The sequence below is a fragment of the Falco cherrug genome, chromosome 4 (assembly GCF_023634085.1).
Source record: "Falco cherrug isolate bFalChe1 chromosome 4, bFalChe1.pri, whole genome shotgun sequence".
Taxonomy (NCBI): Eukaryota; Metazoa; Chordata; class Aves; order Falconiformes; family Falconidae; genus Falco; species Falco cherrug.
The window spans coordinates 8,261,479-8,282,880 of NC_073700.1; the positions used below are offsets into that span (position 1 = coordinate 8,261,479).

The window sequence follows — 21,402 nt, forward strand, 5'->3', positions numbered from 1 at the left end:
TACTCATGTAGAAAAAGAAACCCTTCTTGCTGCCCTTGACACCCCTCCCCACATTCAAGAGATTCAACTCCCCGAGGACTTTGGCTTTCCTAACCACATCTCTGCAAGTCTGGACAGTCTCTATATTCCTCTCAGGTTACCCATCTCTGCTGCCACCTTCTGTATACTCCCTTTGTGTGTTTTGCTAGGAACTGCATCTTCATCCATGCAGGCCTCCTGGCATTTTTGTTTGACTTCCTGCTCTTTGGGTTGGGCTGTTCTTGAGGTTGGACGAGGTAATCCTTAAATATCAACCAGCTTTCTTGGACCTTCCCTGTGGGCCCCTGCCCCATGGCAAGAAGATCCATGAAGAGGCCAAAGTCTGCCCTCCTTAAGTCCAGGGTTATGATCTTGCTGTTTATCCTGCCTTCTCCTCTCAAGATCCTGAGCTCCATCATCTCATGGTCACTGCAGCCAAGGCTGCCTTCAACCTTCCCATGCCCAAAGAGACCTTCCTTGTTTTTAGTTGTGAGGTCCAGCAGAGCACCTTTCCTCATCAGCTCCTCTATCACTTCTCTCAGGAAGTTGCCATTGATGCTCTCCAGGAACCTCCTGGATTGCTTACGCCCTCCAGTGTTGTCCTTCCAGCAGGTATCATGATGATTGGTCCCCCATGAGGACCAGGGCCTGCAAACATGGGGTACTTCCAGCTGTCTGTAGAAGGCTTCATTTACTTGTTGTTCCTGATCCAGATGGCCTATAGCAGACACCTGCTACGATGTCATGCTGTGATGTCACCCATACTGGTTGGCTCTTTCATCCTTACCCATAAGCTCTCAGTTGGCTTATCACCCATCCTCAGGCAGAGCTCCATGCATGCCAGCTGTTCTCTCACATAAAAGGGCAACTCCGGCTCCTCTTCTTCCCAGCCTGTCCTTCCTAAATACAAGAATGAGGAAATATTAAATCCAGGTATGTTTCAGGTCATGGTAGCTTTTAATGACGTTACTGTGACAGTTCTAAGTATTGCTTTGGATTTCCTAATCATAATCCTATGACTGCCTTTGGCATAAGAATGAGCTTGACAGTTCTAGGCCACATGTTGCAGGTAGGGCAGTGTTTCAAGAACTTGATGTGTTACTCTGCATAACATTTTCTGATGAGCTAAGCTGGTTTTGGATTTAGTGTCTACCTGGAGCATGCAGATAACATCTTGAAAGCTATAGAAGAAATCTCCAGTGTTGGTGTTCCTGAACTGATCAACTCTGCCAAAGATGGATGTTCTTCTACTTATCCTACACTAAGCAGGTAATTATATCAATAGAAACTTTGAATTTCATGAGATGCATAATGGCAATTTCTGCTTTTTAGTATTCAATTTTCTTATTTTGTGGCCTATGGTTTCATGTTAGTACTGCTGTGGACTGCTCTGGGCATTGGTAAACACTTTTTTGGAAGTACACAACGGGTTAGTAAATGGCTAGCTTTACGTCAGGGTGGAATGTCCTTGTGCATTAACACGATGTTGAGTTTATTATTTATAAGCCATTTTAATTGGAGAACAAACTGCTGTCCATCGTCAGGTATGTTACCTCTTTCTGTGCTGCTGTGGTGGTATAAAGCGCTCCAAAAGTCAGCCTCGGAGGCCTGGGGTGGCTGTAGGCAGTCCTGGCTGGTATGCAGTGTGCAAAAGCACACTTAGGGCGTTTCTGCTCCTAGCACAGGAGTTTTGGAGGCATGGATTCAAGATGTTGCTGCTGCTACCAAGGGAATTTGGAAGAACGGTTTATGCAGGGATGGCCAAAGTTTCTGCACTTTGGAACTACCAAAATCGTCCTGAAAGCTGCAAACCTTTCACTGTGCATCCCCAGAGCTACAAAGAAGTTGGTGGTGTCTTATGTGTGGTTCATACTGGGGAAGTGGCAGTGACTTCCCAGGATTCTCCATCTGTCTGAGCGATGGGGCTGGGCTATACATGCTTGTGAGTCCTAGGGTCGATCTCCTGTGATTTCCTGTTGAGAAAGATGCCCAGCAGGGTAACCTTCAAGCTGTCCACATTGTTCTGGGGACAAGAAGCAAGAAGCCTATCTGGATGCTCAGAGTCAGCTTTTAGTTTTACTCTCACTTTCTCCACAGGCAGACGTTCCCGGTTTTTTTCAGAGTAATGATGGCTCAGCTAGAGAGTTCAGTGAAAAGCATCCCAGCTGGGAAACCATCAGACTCAAGTGAGGTAGGAAAATAGATGCACTGGACTCTGAGGGGAGGAAGACATAAGTTAAACTGTACAGTACAGTAAAGATGTATAAATTGGAAAGGAAATCTACTTCTGAACTTTGTATAGGAAATGCAGTCAGACAGCTTCATTCATCAGCTAATACTGCTATACATATATGTGTATGGTAACGTATAAGTGGCATCCTTTTTTTCGTGTTTGTACCATAACAAAAATCCAGTAAATCTAGCAGAAACTATAACCAGAAAATGGGTAGTAATTGGCAAAATGCTAAGCTGTGCAGTTGGCCTGCACACCTGTGTGGGAGCACAAAATTATTTTGCAATCAAGAGCTGCTCTGAGAGCAAGGAACGGTGTTAACTCTTAGCGTTTTAAGCCATGCGGGCACTGATCAGGCTGGAATTGCCATTAAGTGGTTTGCTGTGATAAATCTGCCTGTGGGGAAGTTTTGTTCCAAACAATTCTTTGGGTACAGCAAACACTGAGAGAGCATCCAGCAAGGTGAGAGGAGATAAACCATCCTGAGTTATTGTCCCCTTGCATCCGTTAGGTGCAACTGGAGAAGCTGCTGCAGTGGAACATTGCTGTGCGGAATTTCCATATCCTCATTAACTTGGTTAAGGTGAGGTTCTGGTGGTTTTTCTGGCTTTACCTTCAGATTCCCAGCAAAGCCCAGTGTACCCACGTTCATGAGCATAAGGGAAAAACATGAAGTATGGCTGGCTGGTGGAACAACCTGGAGGTGGTAAATAAAGCCAGTTATGACCTGTGTGCAAGGGCTTCCATTTACCTTTCACTTCAATACTACTTAATGCTTAGAGCCTGCACATCTTAATAATGTAGTTCCCTCACAAATAATAAGTCTTCACAAAGACAGGATGACGTTAGCAAGTGCAGAAAAAAGGACTGAATGAACACCCTAGTTTCCTGGTGCAGTGTTTTGTGTCTGACAGAGTCCACTGCCAGCTGTGGAAGAAAACAGATGGGAGAAACCCTTCAGATAGATCTGGAATAACGTCTGACAGAAGGAAATGTTCTGATGTACTTAGCTGAAGGCAGGCAATCCAAGAAGCCTTGGATTTCTGTCTGTAGCTTGCATTCAGAGCTTATCTGATAGCCCTCAGATTTACTTACTCTTTATGGTAACATACCGTCTTCCTTTGAATCCTGCTGACAATTCATGTCATCCTGTGGTGATGAACTCCAGAGGCCAGCCCCACTGGATGAGATATTCACTTTCTTCAGTTTTTGGAGCTGGTACATTCAGTGTCACCGATTGTAGTGATGTTTTGGGCAAAAGGCAAGAGGTACAGCTGCATTTTTCTCTTTGCTTAGGTTGATCATTACTGTTTGCTTTTGTCATATCTGAAGTAATGATCAGTAAGTTCAGCTTTTTCAAGTTCAGCTTATGAACTCTGGTGACTCGAGCTGGATTCTTCTATACAGCAGCATTCACTGGAGCCCTACCTGTGCTCCAGGCACCTTTTGAGAGCATAAAGGGTAGAGCTGGACCAGCTAGTTCTGTTTTGCAGTCTATAGCAGCACGAGGTTACCGTCACAGCTCTCACTCAAATCTGTGTGCTATGCTAGTTAAAACATTCAGTAATTAGTTATAGAATTGGTCACTGGCAAAAATATGTACACAAATGTCTATCAGAAGAAAGCCTTCAAGACAGCTGAGACTATCTGTTCCATTTCTTTTTTTGCTGTTGGATCACAGCTGTGTGTCACCTGTGCAGTGACACCTTGTGTCTTTTGACAGCTGGCACCATTAACGTAGTAGTTTCATTATTTCCTCCAAAATATATTATTTTGCACATCTCAGTTTTGCTTCATCCATTATGTGGTTACTTGCCTATCAGCTGGACTTGGGTCTCAGGTCCCAAACTATTAAGAACTTCAGACTCATTGAGATAATTCTGTGCCATCTGCAAAAGCTGCATCTTAGATCACCAGATAGCCATCCTGCCAAGTACTTCCACCTGACAGCCACTATATTTCACACGCTGATGTGGTGTTCTCTGTTGAAATATGAAAATGGATGTTGCCTTAGAACAGATTTCATGCTTTAATGAAGGGCTGGTTTTAATTGGCTGCTGTTCTCACATTATTTCCTTTAGACTTGTGGATTGATCTGGCTCTCTTTTTTTCCTCTTGCCCAAGCAGGTGTTTGACAGCAGGCCTGTACTCGGCATTTGCCTGAAGGTAAGCAAGAATTCAAAATAATTGAAGAGAGCAGTGTAAGTACCAGTTTTCTTGGATCGCTGCCTCCAGCAGAGTAGAGTGTTTACTGAATTCTCTGGAAGAAGCAGATACTGTTTCTCATACTTTTGACTGTCTTCGACTAATCGTATGGTTCGACCACAACAAACTTGCTGCAGTTGGCATTACTGATTTTAGACCCTTTCCCCTCTCTCCTTTTCCATGGTACTCCAAATGAGATGAAACATCACAGCAGACAGGCCTCCCTTGGAGCCCGGAAAGATTATATGTCCCTCTGCAACTCTGTCTTTTCTGGCTAGGATTCATATATATGTGCAGTGATTCTAACGTTTTGTGTTTAGTTCAGTTTTATTCCCAATTTGCTAGTAAATAAAACCAGGGATGTGTACAGTGATGAGACCTTGCTCTTCTAGCCGCTTTGCAGTGATTAAAGTGGGACCCTTTACTCATCCTGTATATTCCACTACAGCCTTCACATGAATTTGGTGACTATTGAGAACAGTCGCTAGGTTATTCTCGAAAGAATTATCGTTATCTTATCTGACTTTGTGATGCTTCTTTGAAAAGGAATTTAAATCTGCCTTCTGATATATTTATCATTCTTTTATAGTACGGCCGTCTCTTTGTAGAAGCGTTTCTGAAGCTTGCCATGCCTCTCCTGGACTACAGCTTTAAAAAGCACAGGGTAAGCCTTTTGGAGACAGAACTGTCTGGAATCAGTTGGGAAGCATGACTGATGCTTGTTAGAAGGAGATTCCTGTCTCTGGTCACACATTGGCATGACACTTCATCACAAACACACATAATGTCTCCAGCTGCGCTCTGCCCTGTTTACTTGCCTGTCCCATGTGCTCTCAGCAAACAGATCGCTCGTTTCCCAACTTGCCATCACTCTTGTGGTTAGATGGCTTCACTGTTAGCAAAGGAAGCCCTTTCAACCTCCATCTCCTTTGAAAGTTATTACCGCAAAGGTGTCACTCATAGAGTAGGAAGCTCATGTGAGCAGTCAGATTGCTGACAGCTTGTGGTCCAGATGGACAGTGACATTGGTGCCTTTGCAATAATTCATGGAGCTTTGAGCAGGACAACACACATGAGTGCAGATGGACAGGCCAACCTTGCTGTGCTATATGACAAGCAAGAACAGTTCACTTATTCCCCCTGCTTCGTTGTGAGGCAATCCAGCTTTGCCAGTGAGACTCATGCTTTGGCTTAGTCTTCACAACTTGTTTCTCTAATAGAGAACTCGTTTCTACTGCAAATGTAAGATCTGCTCTCACGGATGTTTGAGGGAATGAGGTTGTCAGATATCTAGTCGTTGCCACTGGACAATAGAAAGTGCTATGTAATTTGCTCAATAGAGAGGACTGATACCCAGAGTTCATGCTGGATGCATTTCAAATACCAGGTCTAGCAGTATGTTTTACGCTTTTCCTCGATTCAGGAGGTTTCCTCTATTCCTCTATTTATACTTTTCCCCCTAGTTCAGAAGGTTATACTCAAGGCCAGGTGTGACAAGATTGTCTTGCTTTTAATCGTGCCACTTCCACTGATAATCATTAAACTGATTCAAAGTCAGTTTCAGTTCAGAGTGCTTGGCCTTGTGACATGTGGTTATGCTTTACCAGTAACTTTACAAGTTACTTAGATGCACAGTGCAAGTCTCCTATGGCTTAATCCTGTTTGTCTGATGTTTCCTGCATATGTGCATCATAACTCTATCCCATAGCCCTTTGAAAGGACTGCTAAGACTAATACTGTTTCCTTATGGAAAAATCCTTTGATTTGCTGGTCTACTTATTGCAGGATGATGTGCAGAGTTTGCTGAAAAACTTGCAGCTGAGTACCAGACAACTTCATCACATGTGTGGTCATTCCAAGGTAAGATAAGTTCTAATTGCAGCACAAACTCCTGTCCTAAGAATGATTTATTTCCCTTCCACTCCTTTTCTAGGGCATAGGCAGGTTCTACCTGCAGGCTTCCAGCAGTGTCTGTACAAGCAAAAACTCTGAGAGGAGGAGAAATAGCCTTGGTTAATGGCCCAGAGTTGAAATCTTTGATCTGGAATTGGCTTATTTGGATGTCAGATCAGGTTAGCATACCTGGTTTTTTAGGACAGAGGTTTATTGAACATCTTTGGTTGTTGGCATCTGTAAGAGGGTGTTTCTGAGGACACAAGCTAAGACCTTGGAGACCTCTTGCATAAGGTGCAGATGCCAGACTGATGATACGGGAGAGAAGTTTTGGCAAAGATCAGCAGCCTTGCAAGTGAGAAGAATCAGCAACAGGAGGCAGACAAGGGGAAAACCTTACTCAAAGTGCTCTTGCGGTGCCTTTTTGGTATTATGTTGATAGGGAAGAGGCTAAAGAGAGGGAGGAAGGTGGTAACGTGCAACCAGTCTGCCAGTCTCTCTGTAGCAGACTTAGGTCAGGAAGGAAGGAAGGAGAGGATTAACGCTGCTTACAGCCTGGGGAGCCAGTGCTTGTTGTAAGAGAGTCACATGGAAGAAGACGGAAAGAACTTCATGTGTGCTGCTTTGTTCCTGACTCCTAAGAGGTTCAAGAACACCTGTCTGAGAAGGGAGCTTTGCCAAAGTAGTTGAAGGGAGAAAGCCAGCTGTTAGCATGGCTCCCTAAGCTGGATTTGCTACCAGTTTAGTCCAGAGTTGGGATCAGGACATAAAAGTCTAGCTAGAGATCAGAAGATGCCATTGCTGCTATCAGCATAGGAGAGAATTGGAAGTTGGCACAAACCCTGGAGGTGCTAAAAAGTCCTTCTCGTGTTTGAAATTGAAATCCTCGTGCGCTTTAAAGTCACAATTCACCTTGTAAATGGGATAACATCACTGCAGCTTGTGATGTCTTGTTTGTCTTTGCACTTGACTAGTATTTTCAAGTGCTGTGTCCCATGGTCCCTATTAGAGCCTGTAACTGCTATTAGCCAACACCTGTGTTTTACCACTGCTCTTGTATCTGTTGCAGTCTGGTTAGGTCTCTGTGCCAAATCATTTTTGCAAGAATGAGAAGGCAGCAGGTGAATCTAGGCAAATAAATGTATACGATGAATGCTCCATACCTGTTTGGAGTTGACAACAATTGTTAAATCAGTCTTGATTTTACTTTAATATAAAACTGACGTACCATGCAGTATTACCTAAGATTTGCTACTCTCCCTCAATATAAGTGTCTTTAAAGAGCATCATGCAGCAGACGATAGTGATCAGCTTTGCCTATAATTTCCTAAGTATTTGTCATTTACTCTTTCACACCAAGCCTCTCTTCTGTTTACATATCTAATGCTGGACATAAGGGCGGTTTCTGGAGACCTTTGCAAATGTCACAGTACTTAGTTGAGTCCAAATTGCCTGCAGACAGTTGGGCAGGTTCCAAGACCCAGGGAGTACTGTGATTGTTGACTGTGTCATTAGTGAGGTTTCCCTGATTTGGTTCTGGTTCATGCTGATAATTGCTGGGTCCTGCCTGTTACATGGGCTAGAGAACAGATTGCTGTTAGTATTCAGTTCCCTGTTCCCCTGTCCCTCTTCCCAGGTATGCTGAACTCTTCCAAGAAATGAAGCTGATTTGATTTCAGAGTATAGCTAATGAGAGCATCTTAATGAAAGAAGGTTATAAAGTATCCTCATGAAAGAGGAAAATACTTACGCACAGAATAATTGTTTATGGCTCTTGGCAGGTTTTCTGGTTTAGCAATGACTCTGTTCTGTACAGCAGATCCAAGCCTAGCAGGAAGAGATGCTTACCTTGAGCTAAATCTCATATAATACCTGGCATAGCTGCCCTTCCTCAGTTGGTTTTTGCTTACAGCAACTCCATCTGTTCCCTCCTGTCCCAGTTCACCAAAAGCCATTGCTGATTTGTCTGGACAAGTAGCTTTGAAGTTTATAGTGCAGACACATTCCATGTAGCTAGTGTAAAGGAATTGCATCAGACACTGAGCAAGAAAGGATTGTCATTGCAGTGGCTTCTTCAATACCTTTCTCATTCTTTCTTCTCCGTGCTTGGTAATTCAGCAATTTCCTGGCATGAAACTCCCTGCAGCATTCATTCACAGGTTGTGGCTATCAGCAAGTGGGCGTCTCCCTTCCTAGGTAGGTAGCTTGGCATTCTGGCCACTTGTAGCATTGCTTTTTGCTTTGGACTGGAATGGTGTGATTATCCATTGCTGACCTCTACAGACAACTCCGCTTTTTCACCAGCACTAGCTTGTAGGTGAGTCAGACTTACTCAGACATTATCAGCTGCACACACCACCAGCACCAGCAGCAATGCAGCTTCCAGAAAGTCCTGTGCGAGCAGGCTGCGTGGCTGCCATGAGCAAGATGGCAGCAGCGCAAGATCTGTGTGTGAAGAGCTGCGTCATATTCTTGGAGAACAGAGCAAGTGACACTAGTCTGTTGCTGAGATGAAGGAGCAAAGGAAAAGCAGATTCTCAAAATCATTTCCCAGGGGTCAGCAGAATTCATGTGACTTGAGGAGTTACTAGCCTCTCTCTACTGTTCACAGGAAAAGATGAGGCTCCTGCTTTTATCCAGAGTAGATATGGCTGTTTGGATTGTTGCAAGGGATCATTTTGCTGCCTTAGACAAAATGCTTATCTGAATATCACTTTTTTTAACAAAAGCTGCAAGAGAATTTGGCCATGAAATGACATAATCTGGGCAAGCTTTGTGGGAATCGTGTCCCATCCCTCCCACCTGTGTAGCCAATGGCTTTTTAAATAGCCAGAGTGCTCAGGCAAGAACCTGTCTATGTTGTCGTGTTGTCTTGTTTCATATTTAGATTCACCAGGACATTGGACTGACCAACCACGTGCCTCTGCTGAAGAAGTCACTGGAGCAATTTGTGTACCGAGTGAAGGCGATGCTGGCGTTCAACCACTGCCAGGAGGCCTTCTGGGTGGGCATCCTTAAAAACCGGGATCTTCAGGTGAGTATCGCTGTCCTGCCTGGGGCAATTAAAATCTGGGCAAGATGAGCATCGTCCTTTCCAGGACAACTGTAACCGCCCCGGTGCGCGAGTAGAGCTAAAAGGCCGGATTCAATATGCCTGTATTGCAGTGACGTCCAGTGCAGCAGAGCGCTTCATTTCAGGGTTAAGGGCCTGTGGCTCCGAGGGCTTCCTTGCAGCGAGGCTCTCTCCCCAGCCTCGGCTTTTATTGTTTGTAACGGGCTGGGGGCTGGGCGCAGGGGCAAGGTGGCCCGAGCACCCCTTCACGCGCTCTCTGTGTGTGGCTTTAGCAGAAGCCAGGTCCGGCCGTTTTCTTCGCCTGCTGTTAGCAGTAGGCCAGTTAAAACCTGCCTTGTACCCAAAAGCTCTCCGAGATGGGCAGGACGCGCTGCTTCCTGGCGTTCTGCCCCAGCCGCTCTGCCCGCTCCGCGTACACTCAGCGCCGCTCTCGCGTTCGGCTCAGGGAGAAGAAATCCTGTCCCAGGCCTCCGAGGGGCGGCACTCGGGGGAGGAGGAGGACTCCGCAGACAGCGCTGCCGAGGTACCCGCCGGGCGGGGGCGGGGCGGGGGGAGCCCCGGCTGGGGCGGGGGGAGCCCTGCCCTGACGGCCGCGTCCCCGCAGGAGCCGAGCGGCAGCGGCGCGGACGGCAGCGGCGCGGGCAGCAGCGAGGAGGACGCGGCGGCGCCCTGAGGGGCCGGGCGGCGGCGGCGGCGGGAGGGGCCTGAGGCGGCGGCGGGCCGGCCCCGCCCCGCAGCGCGCGGAGGGGGCGTGGCCACGCGCAGGCGCGGTGCGCGCCGGGGCGGCGGCGGCGGGGGCGGCCATGTCGGTGCAGGAAGACCCGGTGCAGCGGGAGATCCACCAGGACTGGGCCAATCGCGAGTACATCGAGGTGATCACCAGCTCCATCAAGAAGATCGCGGACTTCCTCAATTCCTTCGGTGAGGGCGGCGGGGGAGGCGGGGGGGCGTTAGCGGCGGGCCGGGGCGGCGGGCCGCGGTCTCTCACTGCCGCCTCCCCGCAGACATGTCGTGCCGGTCGCGGCTGGCCACGCTGAACGAGAAGCTGACGGCGCTGGAGCGCAGGATCGAGTACATCGAGGCCCGGGTGAGCAGCGGGGCGGCGGCGGCGGGGGGCGGGCGGGGGCGGGCCCGGGGCCGGCCCTGCCTGAGGCCTTTCCTCTTCCCGGCAGGTCACCAAGGGCGAGACGCTGACGTAGGCCAGGGCCGGCCCCGGGCCCCGCCGCCCCGCCGGAGCACCGCCGCCCCGCACCCTGCTCGGGGCCTGCCGCCGCCGCCGCCGCCACCGCCGCCTCTGCTTGTGTTGCCAATAAACCGCTGTGCTCCTGCCCTGCTTGCTCTCTGCCTGCCTGCCTGGGGCTGCGCCGCGGGATGCCCGGCTCCCCGCCACCGGCTTGGATGTCAGAGCCTGCCCTTCCACCCGCCTGAGCCGCAGCGGCCGGGCCCTCGCTCCTCCCCACACATGGGGGTTATGATGGGAGGGGGCGCACTCCAGGGGCTGCAGGCCTGGCTGCTGTCGGCACCGGGAGGCACCTGACCAGCCTTCAAGGTGCTTTGTGCTCCTGCTGGGGTCACAGCAGAAAATCCGATGATCCCGATGGTTTGGAGGGTGTCTCAGCCTTCACGTGTGCATGCTGTCCGGGCTACGTGGGGACAGCAGGCTCGCCTGATGTGGTGCACCTGCCACAGGAGGGTGCCCTTTGCTGGCACCTGGGAAGAGGTGCTTATCCTCCTCTCTGGGGAGGCAAGGAGAAGGCAGTCTCTCTTCCCTTCTCACCCCTCCTCCATCTCAGTGGGCATCTAGAGCCGCAGACTCACTGCTCATATTTAGTGTTTGTTGGGGAGTCCATGGAGCTCGTGTCAGTAAAGGTCTTGCTTCCCAGCAGGCTTTAAATGACTTTGTATGTTACTCTTAACTGAAAGCTCTCTTTTTTTCACGATGGCAGCGTAACGTCTGCAGTGTTTGTTGGGCACCTGGGTAACCTGATGTTCTTCTTTATATTTTTGAGGCTGGCTGGTTGGTCCTCAGCGTAGGTCCTCAAAGCTCACAGTTTTGTTCTCCATAAAAAGCTCTGTGTTTTCCATTGTTTGAATAAGTGTTCCTCCAGCCTTTCCCTCAGCTCACCTAGCCAGTTATGCTTTACTGTCGGGTTGGACTGCACATCTGGGAGGCTTGGCTGCTGCTGGCGTATAGTCTCAGCAGAAATAAGTGCTGTAGCAACCTTGCAGAACTTAGAGTGGAGCAGCCAGGGATCATTGTACTTTTGCTCAGGGACGATATTAAATTATGAGAAATAGTGCTGGTGTACAAGATTGGTAGGTAGAGGGAAAGCACCTATCTCTACTCGGAGAAAGTTGCTCTGTGGCCCAGGAATGTCAAAAGTACACCCATAGCCCATACACTGCTTATTCTGGGTGTGCTAGAATGGAGTCCTGACATCTCCATCCTTGGAGATAACTCGGTACTTGTCTGGACAAGGCCCTGAACAACTTGGTCTGACTTTGAAGTTAGCCCTGCTTTGGGGGGGAGTGGGGCTGAGGTAGAGACCACCAGAAGTCCCAGCCTAAATTATCCTAAGGTTCTTCACCCAAAGACTGAATGGGAGGCAGAGGGTACCACAGACATGTTTGTGACTGGGGCTGTACCAGGCTGACCTATTCACTTGAGATCATTTCCTTGATCCCGTTCCCAGCTAGCAGTGTGGTGTGCCTCTTCTGATCCCTTCTTGGATCTCCTCACACACCGTTACAACAGTTACCCATTTGCCCTCTGTCTCCAGGGTTTCTTACAGGAGCAGGTGTTGCCCCACAGTCTGTGTGGCCAAAGCAGTTTCAGTGTAGGAATCTGTCTTCTGGAGGGTACCGCTCCTCCCGGCACACGTGCTGGCACAGAGCTTGGGCACTGTGGGATCAGCCTGTCTGGTTCATCTCCCAGCAGGGATGCCAGGTAGCTCGCTCCGGTACGGAGTTCTGCCCTTTGTGTTTCCCTTTCAGGAAGTCTCAGTAGTTCCCTAGGCTCTGTAGTACTAGGCTCTCTGGTTTGGGTGCCGCCGATCCAGGATAAACCACACCACCATCTCTGGGAGGTGGAGAAACCTTCTGGTCCTCAGGCTGATGCTGCTTCTTCCAGCAGTGCTGTGGTCTGCAGCCCTGTGGTAGATGGATCTTTGATATTTTTGATTGTTTTAAAAGACTGAGGAATTCTGCTTGCCTTTTTTTGTTGTACTGTGTCTTTTTAAGAATATGATGCCCCAGGAACCCACATTAAACTTTTCTGGAGTGGATTTGTGTATTCTAAATCAGGAGACTGATATAAATGCCGCGTTAGCAGTGCTGTTCCACCCCCCACCCCCCCCCCACCCCCCGCACATTTAATGTAGCAGGAGATGACAATGTACTGAGTTATGCATTCCCCTTGTCCCGGGAGAGCTGGGTGCTCAGGCACCCTTGCAGCTCTGAGATCTTTTGGTGATCTGAGACCTGTTCCCAGAGCCTGAGCTAGAAAGCAAGCTGTTTGAGGCCTCCTATGAAGGTGCCAGAATGGAGCAGATTCATTAGAGCCTGAATCACATCTGTAGGTTGAAAAAGGTTTGCCCTCACAAGTGGTAAACGGTGGCCTTTTACTGCTCCCTGCCTGCTGGACACAGCCAGGCCTCATGGAGTGGCCAGAGCAATTTTGCAGTTGCCATGTAACAGTTCCAAGGTTTGGGAATGAGTGGTAGTACTGAGTTTTGATCTCGGGCGGGAGGCGAGGTGGTAACTGTATTGGCATCTCTATTTTTCTGGTGTCAGCATGAGAAAGAGAGAGCTTGAATTCAAGCTTTGCGTACCCCATAAAGGTGGTCGTGTCTTGTCCAAAGCACATGTTTTAAGATGAATGGATTGGACTACTCAAATAATTCTAGCTTCTAGTAAATAACCTTTGGGCTCTCTAGGTGCCTACTACTTGCAGAGCCTTGACTTTAGGAAACTGCTTTAAAGTCGAATCTGCCTTCATCCCCTTTATGTTGCAGGTGATTGAACGTGATAATAAATTAGTGACCCGAGGTGATGCTGAGAGAGGAATGTGTCAGGACACAGCTGAGTTACTGAGAGCTGTGCTTTGTCTCTAATAACTTTGCAAAGCTGGAATCTTCCTTAAAGATCCCAGAAGATGGTGTCTGTTTGCATCCTGGTGCCAAGGCATGGACAGCAGTGGAAGTCACCTGAGTAGTTGTCTCACCAAGAGAAGGCCGGCCCTGCCTGCCTGTCGTGGCCTGCTGCTCACACCAGGTCAGCGAGCTGGGAAAGCCACAGGGCTTTGAACGGTCTCCAGATTCACTGAGATTTTTGCGTCCAATTTCAAAAAAGCTGCTTAGTAGTGTTGCTCTGAACCCTGCAGAGCATGGGGACCGGGGACCTGGGACTTGTTCCTAGTGCACGTAGAAGCTTTAGGGTGGATATGCTGGCAGCTTTCCTGTCCCCTCACCATCCCTCTCCCCCCCGCGGTCTGCCACAGCCGTGTGTGTTTTCACTGCATCACAGAAACATGAAGCCAGTATTTGATGGAGCTGCTTTTTGAGGAGGGGAGGATTCTTGATGGGTATATCCTGGAACAAAAGTTGAAGAATAATATCCTGAGGAAACAATGGATAGATCAAACTCGGAGTCCTACTGACTTCCAGGATCACACCTGCGGCAGATTTGTAGGTACGCCTTAGCGGGGGGGTGCACTGTGCTGCCCTCGGGGCAGGTTTGTCAGCGCCTCTGAGCTGCTGGCCCAGCCCTGCTGTGTAGCTGGCCCTGTGTTGCCCCCTCTGTCAATAGGTAACCCCCCGTCTCGTGCCTCGTTACCCCACAGGCTTTTCTGCTTCCTGGCTTTGCCATCTCCCAGCAGGGCTGTTGCTGAGAAAGCGGTGGGAGGCCAGGTCGTGGCTTGCCTCGCTTGGCAGGGTTACGAAAGGGGTTCTAGGACCAAACCCATTCCATAGAAAGGATTAAATGTTGAAATCCTTGGTGTTGCCTGTTTGCTCGAATGTACTGAGGAAAGGGACTGTATCAAGAGGGAGTGTCGGCTGGAGCAGGGAACGTCGCCTCGGGCTCCCTGTGCTTCTTGGGAAGTGTGTGCTTTCCCCTTCCTGCAGCTCTGCCTCCCCCAGGCTGCTTCCGGCCCTACTGAATGGAGGTGGGAGGGGACCCCAGGAAACTGGGAGGACGAGGAAGAGGAGAAGTGGTGATTTTCATCAGATTTTGTTGCAGGTTGCTCCTGGAAGGTGGTCAGGGTGGTGGGTGGGGAGAGTGCCCTTATCCCCCATGCCAGTCCCCTGCGCTTGCTGCAGAGCTCATGTACCCAGCCAGGCCAATGACTGGGTGCAGTCACTGTTCCCCACTGCTCTAGCAGCCGGCAGCCCCTTCCCCAGCTTCCTGGCACCCCAAGCCTTCCCTTTGCTCCTTTGCAGCCATTTGGGAGCAGGGCAAATATTTTTGTGTTAATAATGATGGGATTGCACTAGTGGCATGAGTAGAGATGTGATGAAACACATATTCTTCAGATTTACCATCAGGAATGTAATAAACTGAACAGAAATTGGCACATTTCTGGTCAGGATTTGGAAAATGTTCTCACCACGCTGTTACCTTCAGTATCTGCAACGATCGTGAGGTTCCCCCTCAGTAGGAGGCTTTGCTTTTAGATATAGATGATGGGTTGATTCCCAAAGTGCTTTCCCCCAGTTTTCCCTGTGGGAGCCCTCCTTGCCTTGGCTCGGGAACGGAGCTGGGCCCAGAGCAGCAGAGCTCCCCCAGGGATGGGACACAGGGCCTGTCCTGTGCAGCATTATGTCAGCTGTGGCTGGTTAAGGCCCCGGGGGGTGTGTGTGTGTGTGGCCTTGCTGTGACCAATACATGGTTCTTGAACTGCCCCTCTGGGACAAGCTGGGGCCAGGCCACAGAGGCACGCAGGAGGCTGTCATTGCTTGTGGTGATGCTCAGGACTGCCCCATCATCTCCTCCCAGCCCCTCTCCTGCCCTGGGCGGGCTGTGGCCAGGCCCTGAGGGTGTTACAGTACCATTTGCTTCTGCCTGTATTTCCCGCACCCTGGCTCAGGGTGTAGTAGGTGCGTGGCTGGGACTGATTTTCAGTCTTTGATTTTTGCCTCCTCCAAGGAGTATGAGAAGGCCAAAGCGCTGGCTGCACTGTGGGAAAGGGAGTCTTTGCAGGGTGAGGCGTCTCATCTGGAAAGTGCAGGAGCAGCCAGTGAGACAGGAGAAAATGGTGTTGAGGGAGAGGGGAGAGGAAAAGGGGCCAGGTCCACCTTGCTCCAGCTGGAGCTCGGTCATTAGCTTGAGGTCCGGGAATATCATCAGGTACCGCAGGACCAAATACTGCCTGTCCCTTATGGACTTGTGCTTTGTGCTGGGGACCCACTATCCATCCTACTGATGGCGGCAGGGAAGGTGCATGGCCCTGGCCTTCGGTAGCCAGCCTGCAGCCCCCCTGCAGAAAACTGCTGCTTTAGCTAAACTGGAAGGACCAGTAGCCATTGCCCCAGGGGCTGGACAACTCCCTCCCTCCTGCAGAGCCACATCCCTCAGAGGTGATTTGTGAACCTGTATGCTTCTGACCCATAATAAAGGGGGGCTGCCATTAATGAGGGAGCATTAATGTGAGCCTAAGCCATTAAGGGGGGAATCCTGCACTTGTCTCAAGACTGAAATTGCTCAGTCTTCAGCCTCATGAGCTGTTGGTAAGTAACAGCACCTGATGAGGTCAGTAATTCTCCAGAGAGCAATACACCCTGGCCTACACCTTCAGCGATGTAGACTGCTCAAACAGAAGAATCAGGCAAAAGCCAAGGGCATGTGCCCAGGCACCTCTCCCATCCCCTGCCAGCCCCTTGGTTTTCTTTCAGTAACTGGCAAGAAAAGTGATTCTCAGGTCGCTGACTGGTGCAGGGGCAGGCCAAGACAGCTGCACCACGGGAGCGCTCCTTTGGTCTCAGGTTGTTGGGCTGTCTGCTTCTCACTGCTTCCAAAACCCCTTGGCTGTGGTTTCCTGTTGTTCTAGGAAGCTGTGAGCTCCTCGCTGCCCCTGTGACTGCCCAGAGAACAGGTCACTGCTGTGGGCTCAGCCCTGGATGGGACCGTGTCCCAGCCCTCGGACAGAGCTGCCCGATGGGACATGCTCCAGCGGCTCTGTGTGAGTGCCCCAGAGCTGTCGCCGTGCAGCTTCATCCTGGCCCTGAAGTCACAGCAGGGCTGGGAGGTCACACGGCCCCATGGTGCCACACCAGCCGTCTGAACTGACGGTGCAGCTCCTGGCCCTGACAGCAGCAGCACAGTGCCAGGGTGGGAGGCTGTGGCCCCCACCTCCTGTTGCCACCTCCTCCTGGTGGCCCTGCGTGCCAGCACTTCCTTCCCTCCAGTACTTCAGCAAGAGCTTCCTGGGTGTGAGAGCTCTGCTGAGCTCAGGGGCCGTATGCTGGTCCATCCACTCCTCCAGGGTGTTGCACATGGCCTGGAGAGAATCTGGAGAGCTGCACAGAGGCAGGAGGAGGGCAGCGGGCCCCTCTGCTGCTCGTGGAATCGGTGGCGTAGGGCACAGGTACGGGAGAGCACGCAGGGGCAGCTTGCATTGCTCTTAGGTGCCACCCTGGGCTTTGCCCGCAGGCGGGGAGCCCTAGGCTAGACGGGCCTTTGGTTTGAGGTGATTCTCTTGAGAGAACAGCAGAACTGGAACCTGGTTCCGCGCCCCCCCCCCCCCCCGTTTGTCGTGCACTTGATAGCGTTCGGGTGACCTAACTTGGACAGCCGAGGACTCAGCTGGTGTGGTGGTGCCTGCACACGCGGCGGTGGTGCCTGCACACATCTTCCTGTGAGGCAGTGCTCTTCCCCCCGACAGACAGACAAAGGAATGGGAAGCTTTGCACCCTTGGAGGGCCTCAGAGCGCGCGGGAGGGGTGAAACAACTGTGCTGAATGTAGGCGTCTGCCTTGTAGGTGTCTAATGTCAAGTTACACGAATCCTGGGCATTGTATAATCATGTCTTGGCTTCTGTTTCACTAGGAATTAAAAAAGAAATGCAAATGAAAGGAAATAAATGCACGCACACAGCGCAAGCTCTCTTCAGGCGCAAACACCCCAGCAGCCCCCATTGCTTCATTAGCCACGTGGACCTGCACTTAGAGCTCCAGTGATGGGATGTTCCTGAGACTACAGCTGCCCGGGCCTCTCAAGCGTTTCCCCACTTGAAAAGTAGGAGAGCATTATCAAAACTGGTGGCTTGTCAGTGGCAAGCCTCCAGATGCAGGGTCATCGGATGCACGGCGAGGCAGCTGGCTGGTGCCTCGCTGCCTGGTAGTGCAGCGGAGCGTGGCTCAGGTTTCCTTAGCTCCCCTCTGTTGTTTGCTAAAGCTCAGCTACAAAAGCTGTACATATGAAAAGACTTTTAAAGTATTCCACACCAGCGCGTGCGAGACATTTCACAGCCAACCCAGAAGTGCTGTATCGGTACCAGCTCTGTATTTAGTGGTGACTGCCGGAACTGGATTGGAAGAGCTCAGCTCTCCTCCTCTACCCAACCGACGATAGTGCCGTCCGCCCCTCAGCTAGGAGAAACTCTACAAGGTGTGGATCACTGCGTCTCGGTGCCCATGTCTCAGTGGGAACAAGGATTACACACCAGCAGTCTGTGAGTGTCTTTGAACCGTGTTTAATTTGTGCTCTGCTGGGGAAAACAAAGAGATAAATAGTCCGTGAATCTGCTTTGCTGCAGCAGTTACTCCTTTCCTGTACGATCACACACAAATCCTTCCGTGCCTCCATCCAGAATCCCAGCCGCACCCCAAGCTCCCAAACCAGGCCACTTTTCTTTTAGAGACTGGGCAGGGAAAGAAACAGCTCCCGTGGCAAGTGCCAGAGCCAGGTCCACTTTCCCTCCTTTCCGAACTAGAGTTTGCATTTCAGACAAATGCTTCAAGTATGAAAGAAAAAGACTCTAATGTAAGAGCAGCTGCCTTAGTCAGCTGGGGGGGGTGAGCTGCGGGGCTGTGCTGCGACAGCCAGGTTAGCGCTGCCACCTTCACATCTCTGGCCTTTAAGAGAGACGTACCGTTTAGGCTTCTGTGTTTCTGTGCTAAGAAACTCAACGCGTTTCCACGAGAAACCTGAGCTGTGAAACAACGTTTTTGCTTTGCCCTGCAGTAGTCTGAAGCGTCCTTCAGTTCCGCTTTCCTTCCCGCTGTGTACAGAAAGCCAGAGCTGCACGCCTATAGCGCAGCGGCCAGAGCCCGCCGTGCCTGGGAAGGGCTCGTCCTGCCCTGCCGCGGGCTGGGACACCCTGCGCCTGCGGAGACCTGCGGAGCTGAGCATCAGCAGAACCGAGTACAACTGGGAAGGGGTATGGAGGGCAGCGTGGGAGCAAGACTGCTGGCAAGGGCCTCCTGCAGCCTGTCCCCGTGGGCAGGGCCAGGACCACAGGATGGCAGCCTTTCTGCGCAAATGCTTCAGCACACACAGAGACCTTCAGGGAGTTCAGCGGCGCTGATGGGCTGGTGGCTTTCTCCCCGACTTCTGACCCCACGAGAAAGCAGGTTGAAATGTTGATAACTTGCAGAGGGGGGAAAGGGGAGTACCTTCTGGGGAACTGCAGAAACTTGGAGCACTTGGTCTTTGCCAAACTGGGAGTTGCAAGAGCAGCCACAGCCACCTCCTGAGCAGCACAAAATATGAAGTCATGTCCGTATGCCTGTGACACAGCTAAGCAATGTGCACTGTGGCCTGACAAAGTGCTAGTGGCTCAATAACTGCTCCACACACTTCCAGACCTGCTGTAGCAAAACCTGATGCTCATTTATTTCAGGATCTGTACACACTTGGCTTGCCCGCAAAGGCACAGGGCAGCTGCTTAATGTGTCCGTAGCACCTGGCCAAAAAAAAATGAAAAATTGTGAGACTCAAGCATCTGTACAGTAGCCTGCTATTAGCAATGTTATCATTGGTAATAAGGAGAAACAAAGAAGAACAGTTTGCTGGAGTCTGTCAACAGGGTCTGCAACATGCACTACGTTCATCTTTTGCCTCTATCGCCACTGCCTCAGTGGTGATTAGAAATCAGAGATTTTTATGTAAATAATACAATTTTTACTATAAGAATATAGCTATAGCACCCTGATCCACTTTCTACGACAAATCATATTAGAAAGCTTCTAATGAATTTGAAGAAAATGTAATTTTGACTAGAAATAAGACTTTAAGGAAGTAATAAGACTATAAAACAATAAGAAAAAAACAGGCATAGATGTGAGCATAGTGTTCTTCTTGGTTCTTGATGTGGTTTAGGAGAGATGCTAGAAGATATGTATAGAAAAAAATAATATTAGGCCTAGTTCTTAAATTTAACAAGCTTTAGCAAAAATGTTACTGTGTTATTTTTAAATATTAATACAATGAATTAGTTATTATGGCAAGTAATTCCACAGAAGGGTACAGAACAAGAAAAAAAATCCCCAAAAGATCTCAGTAAGGTACAACACAATCCACTTTCCCATACTGCAAAAACTTCCATGGCTAAACCCCAGACCCTCTCAGCTCCGCCAAAGGCAAATGGCTGATTTCTCATCATCTCCCAGCATAAGAGGGTAGTATTAGTTCAGTGGTAGTCTGGAGGGTTAGGGGAGTGGGTTGTACATACTACTTGTTGCTTTTTTCCTCTTTCTCAAGGTGTTCAGAGCTTAAAAATAAAAAGGAATCTGTAAACTGGCTGTAGCTTGCAAAATGCAGCTGACAGTGAAGCATAATCCTCCCTCAGTTACTTGTACTTCGTAGTCTCACACAATTGTTAAAGCAGACTTTATTTAAAGAAAAAAAAGCAACTAAGTAAACACACAGAAGGGACTAATTTAACCAACCCTTTGGATAAAAGTCAGGGTAGGGCAAGAGGTGTTATGGGAGTGTTTTAATCCTTCAGAAATGTGATGACTAAATGAGCAATTACAACTGGGAATATGTACCATCACTGGGCCCCTCCTACACTCACTTAGGAGTATTTCTACATTTCTCATGCACCCTGCCTGTGTGACAAATCTGCACACACACTGCACCCAATTAGTGTCAAGCATAAGAGCTGCTCAGCACGTGTCTTGTGTCTCTAAACTCCTCCGGGAAGCAATTTTCCCAGCATACAAAGAATAAATCACCATCCTCCTAACTCTCTCAGAGGACAGCTCTCAAATAGGGGCAAAAAAAAAAATAATATATGATAAAGTATTCTAATTAATTAAATAATATTGTCCCAGCAGAAGTAGATGCAGAGTATTAGCTGCTTTAAGTGTTAAACATTGCATGTAATTAAATATGTTGGGGTAGGTGAGACACAGTACTTGAATAGGCACTTGTGGAAAACCAGTCAAGCGGCGCACTTAGGAAAAACCTCCAACAACCCCAAACAAACAAACAAAAACCTTGGAAAAGAAAGGAGATAGCAATGCACACCTACTACATGAAGTATAAATCACCTTCTCTGTTTCTGTCCCAGTCTCTCCAGAAGCATCGGTACATGAAAAGGTGAGAACGGGAGGAGGGTACACAACACGCTCTGCACACTCCCTCCTCAGGCACCAGATGCCCCAGGGTGAAACCGTTAGCTTAATTTGACAAATGACATAATGTGACCACGCCTTGTATGATCAATAGACACACTGTGCTATTGGAACGTCCCTGGTGCTGTCCCACGATACCAGCTATCACTCTTCACACACATTTCCAAGTGACCAAACTTTGTGCTTAGACAGAGGCAACACTCCCTGAGAAAAAGGAAATCTTACACCGGGATGTAACACAAATCCTACTGAAACAAAGCCAAGCCCAGAACTGTATTTTAGTCCAGTAACTGAAAGGCCGGGTTACCTCTGAGCAGGCCTGGAAGTTTCTCAGAAAGCCATAGGAGCTGGAATCCTTCCTTAGGTGAGACTACTGAGGGCCAAAGGCAAGAGACTGGCGTGAG

At 49.5% G+C, this 21,402-nt stretch overlaps 2 protein-coding genes across 7 annotated transcripts in view; both read left to right on the plus strand.

Moving 5' to 3' along the window:
• The window catches only part of FANCD2 (FA complementation group D2), a 53,433-nt gene extending 43,320 nt beyond the window's left edge, over nt 1-10,113 (plus strand). For 3 of the 6 annotated variants that reach the window (XM_055707534.1, XM_055707537.1, XM_055707536.1), the window contains exons 36-44: nt 1,165-1,287; nt 2,116-2,209; nt 2,763-2,834; nt 4,376-4,417; nt 5,046-5,120; nt 6,242-6,316; nt 9,237-9,383; nt 9,868-9,945; nt 10,027-10,113. In XM_055707534.1, the coding sequence (XP_055563509.1) occupies nt 1,165-1,287; nt 2,116-2,209; nt 2,763-2,834; nt 4,376-4,417; nt 5,046-5,120; nt 6,242-6,316; nt 9,237-9,383; nt 9,868-9,945; nt 10,027-10,095 (775 nt within the window). In that variant the 3' untranslated portion in view covers nt 10,096-10,113. The remainder of the gene's footprint in view (nt 1-1,164; nt 1,288-2,115; nt 2,210-2,762; nt 2,835-4,375; nt 4,418-5,045; nt 5,121-6,241; nt 6,317-9,236; nt 9,384-9,867; nt 9,946-10,026) is intronic. The other 3 variants (XM_055707535.1, XM_055707538.1, XM_055707539.1) reach the window with 1 other exon arrangement.
• A 57-nt stretch (nt 10,114-10,170) lies between these two features.
• BRK1 (BRICK1 subunit of SCAR/WAVE actin nucleating complex) lies at nt 10,171-12,706 on the plus strand. Its single transcript, XM_055707556.1, has 3 exons — nt 10,171-10,343; nt 10,427-10,509; nt 10,595-12,706. Exons 1-3 carry the CDS (start codon nt 10,226-10,228, stop codon nt 10,619-10,621), a joined length of 228 nt encoding a protein of 75 aa, XP_055563531.1. The 5' UTR covers nt 10,171-10,225; the 3' UTR covers nt 10,622-12,706.
• Nucleotides 12,707-21,402: the final 8,696 nt, after the last annotated feature.

What these genes read in the sequence shown, in the direction of transcription:
- BRK1 (XM_055707556.1), top strand. Translation starts at nt 10,226, where the DNA reads ATGTCGGTGCAGGAAGACCCGGTGCAGCGGGAGATCCACCAGGACTGG. An exon ending in GGACTTCCTCAATTCCTTCG is followed by an intron (nt 10,344 to 10,426) that starts GTGAGGGCGGCG and finishes GCCTCCCCGCAG; the next exon opens with ACATGTCGTGCCGGTCGCGG. An exon ending in TCGAGTACATCGAGGCCCGG is followed by an intron (nt 10,510 to 10,594) that starts GTGAGCAGCGGG and finishes TCTTCCCGGCAG; the next exon opens with GTCACCAAGGGCGAGACGCT.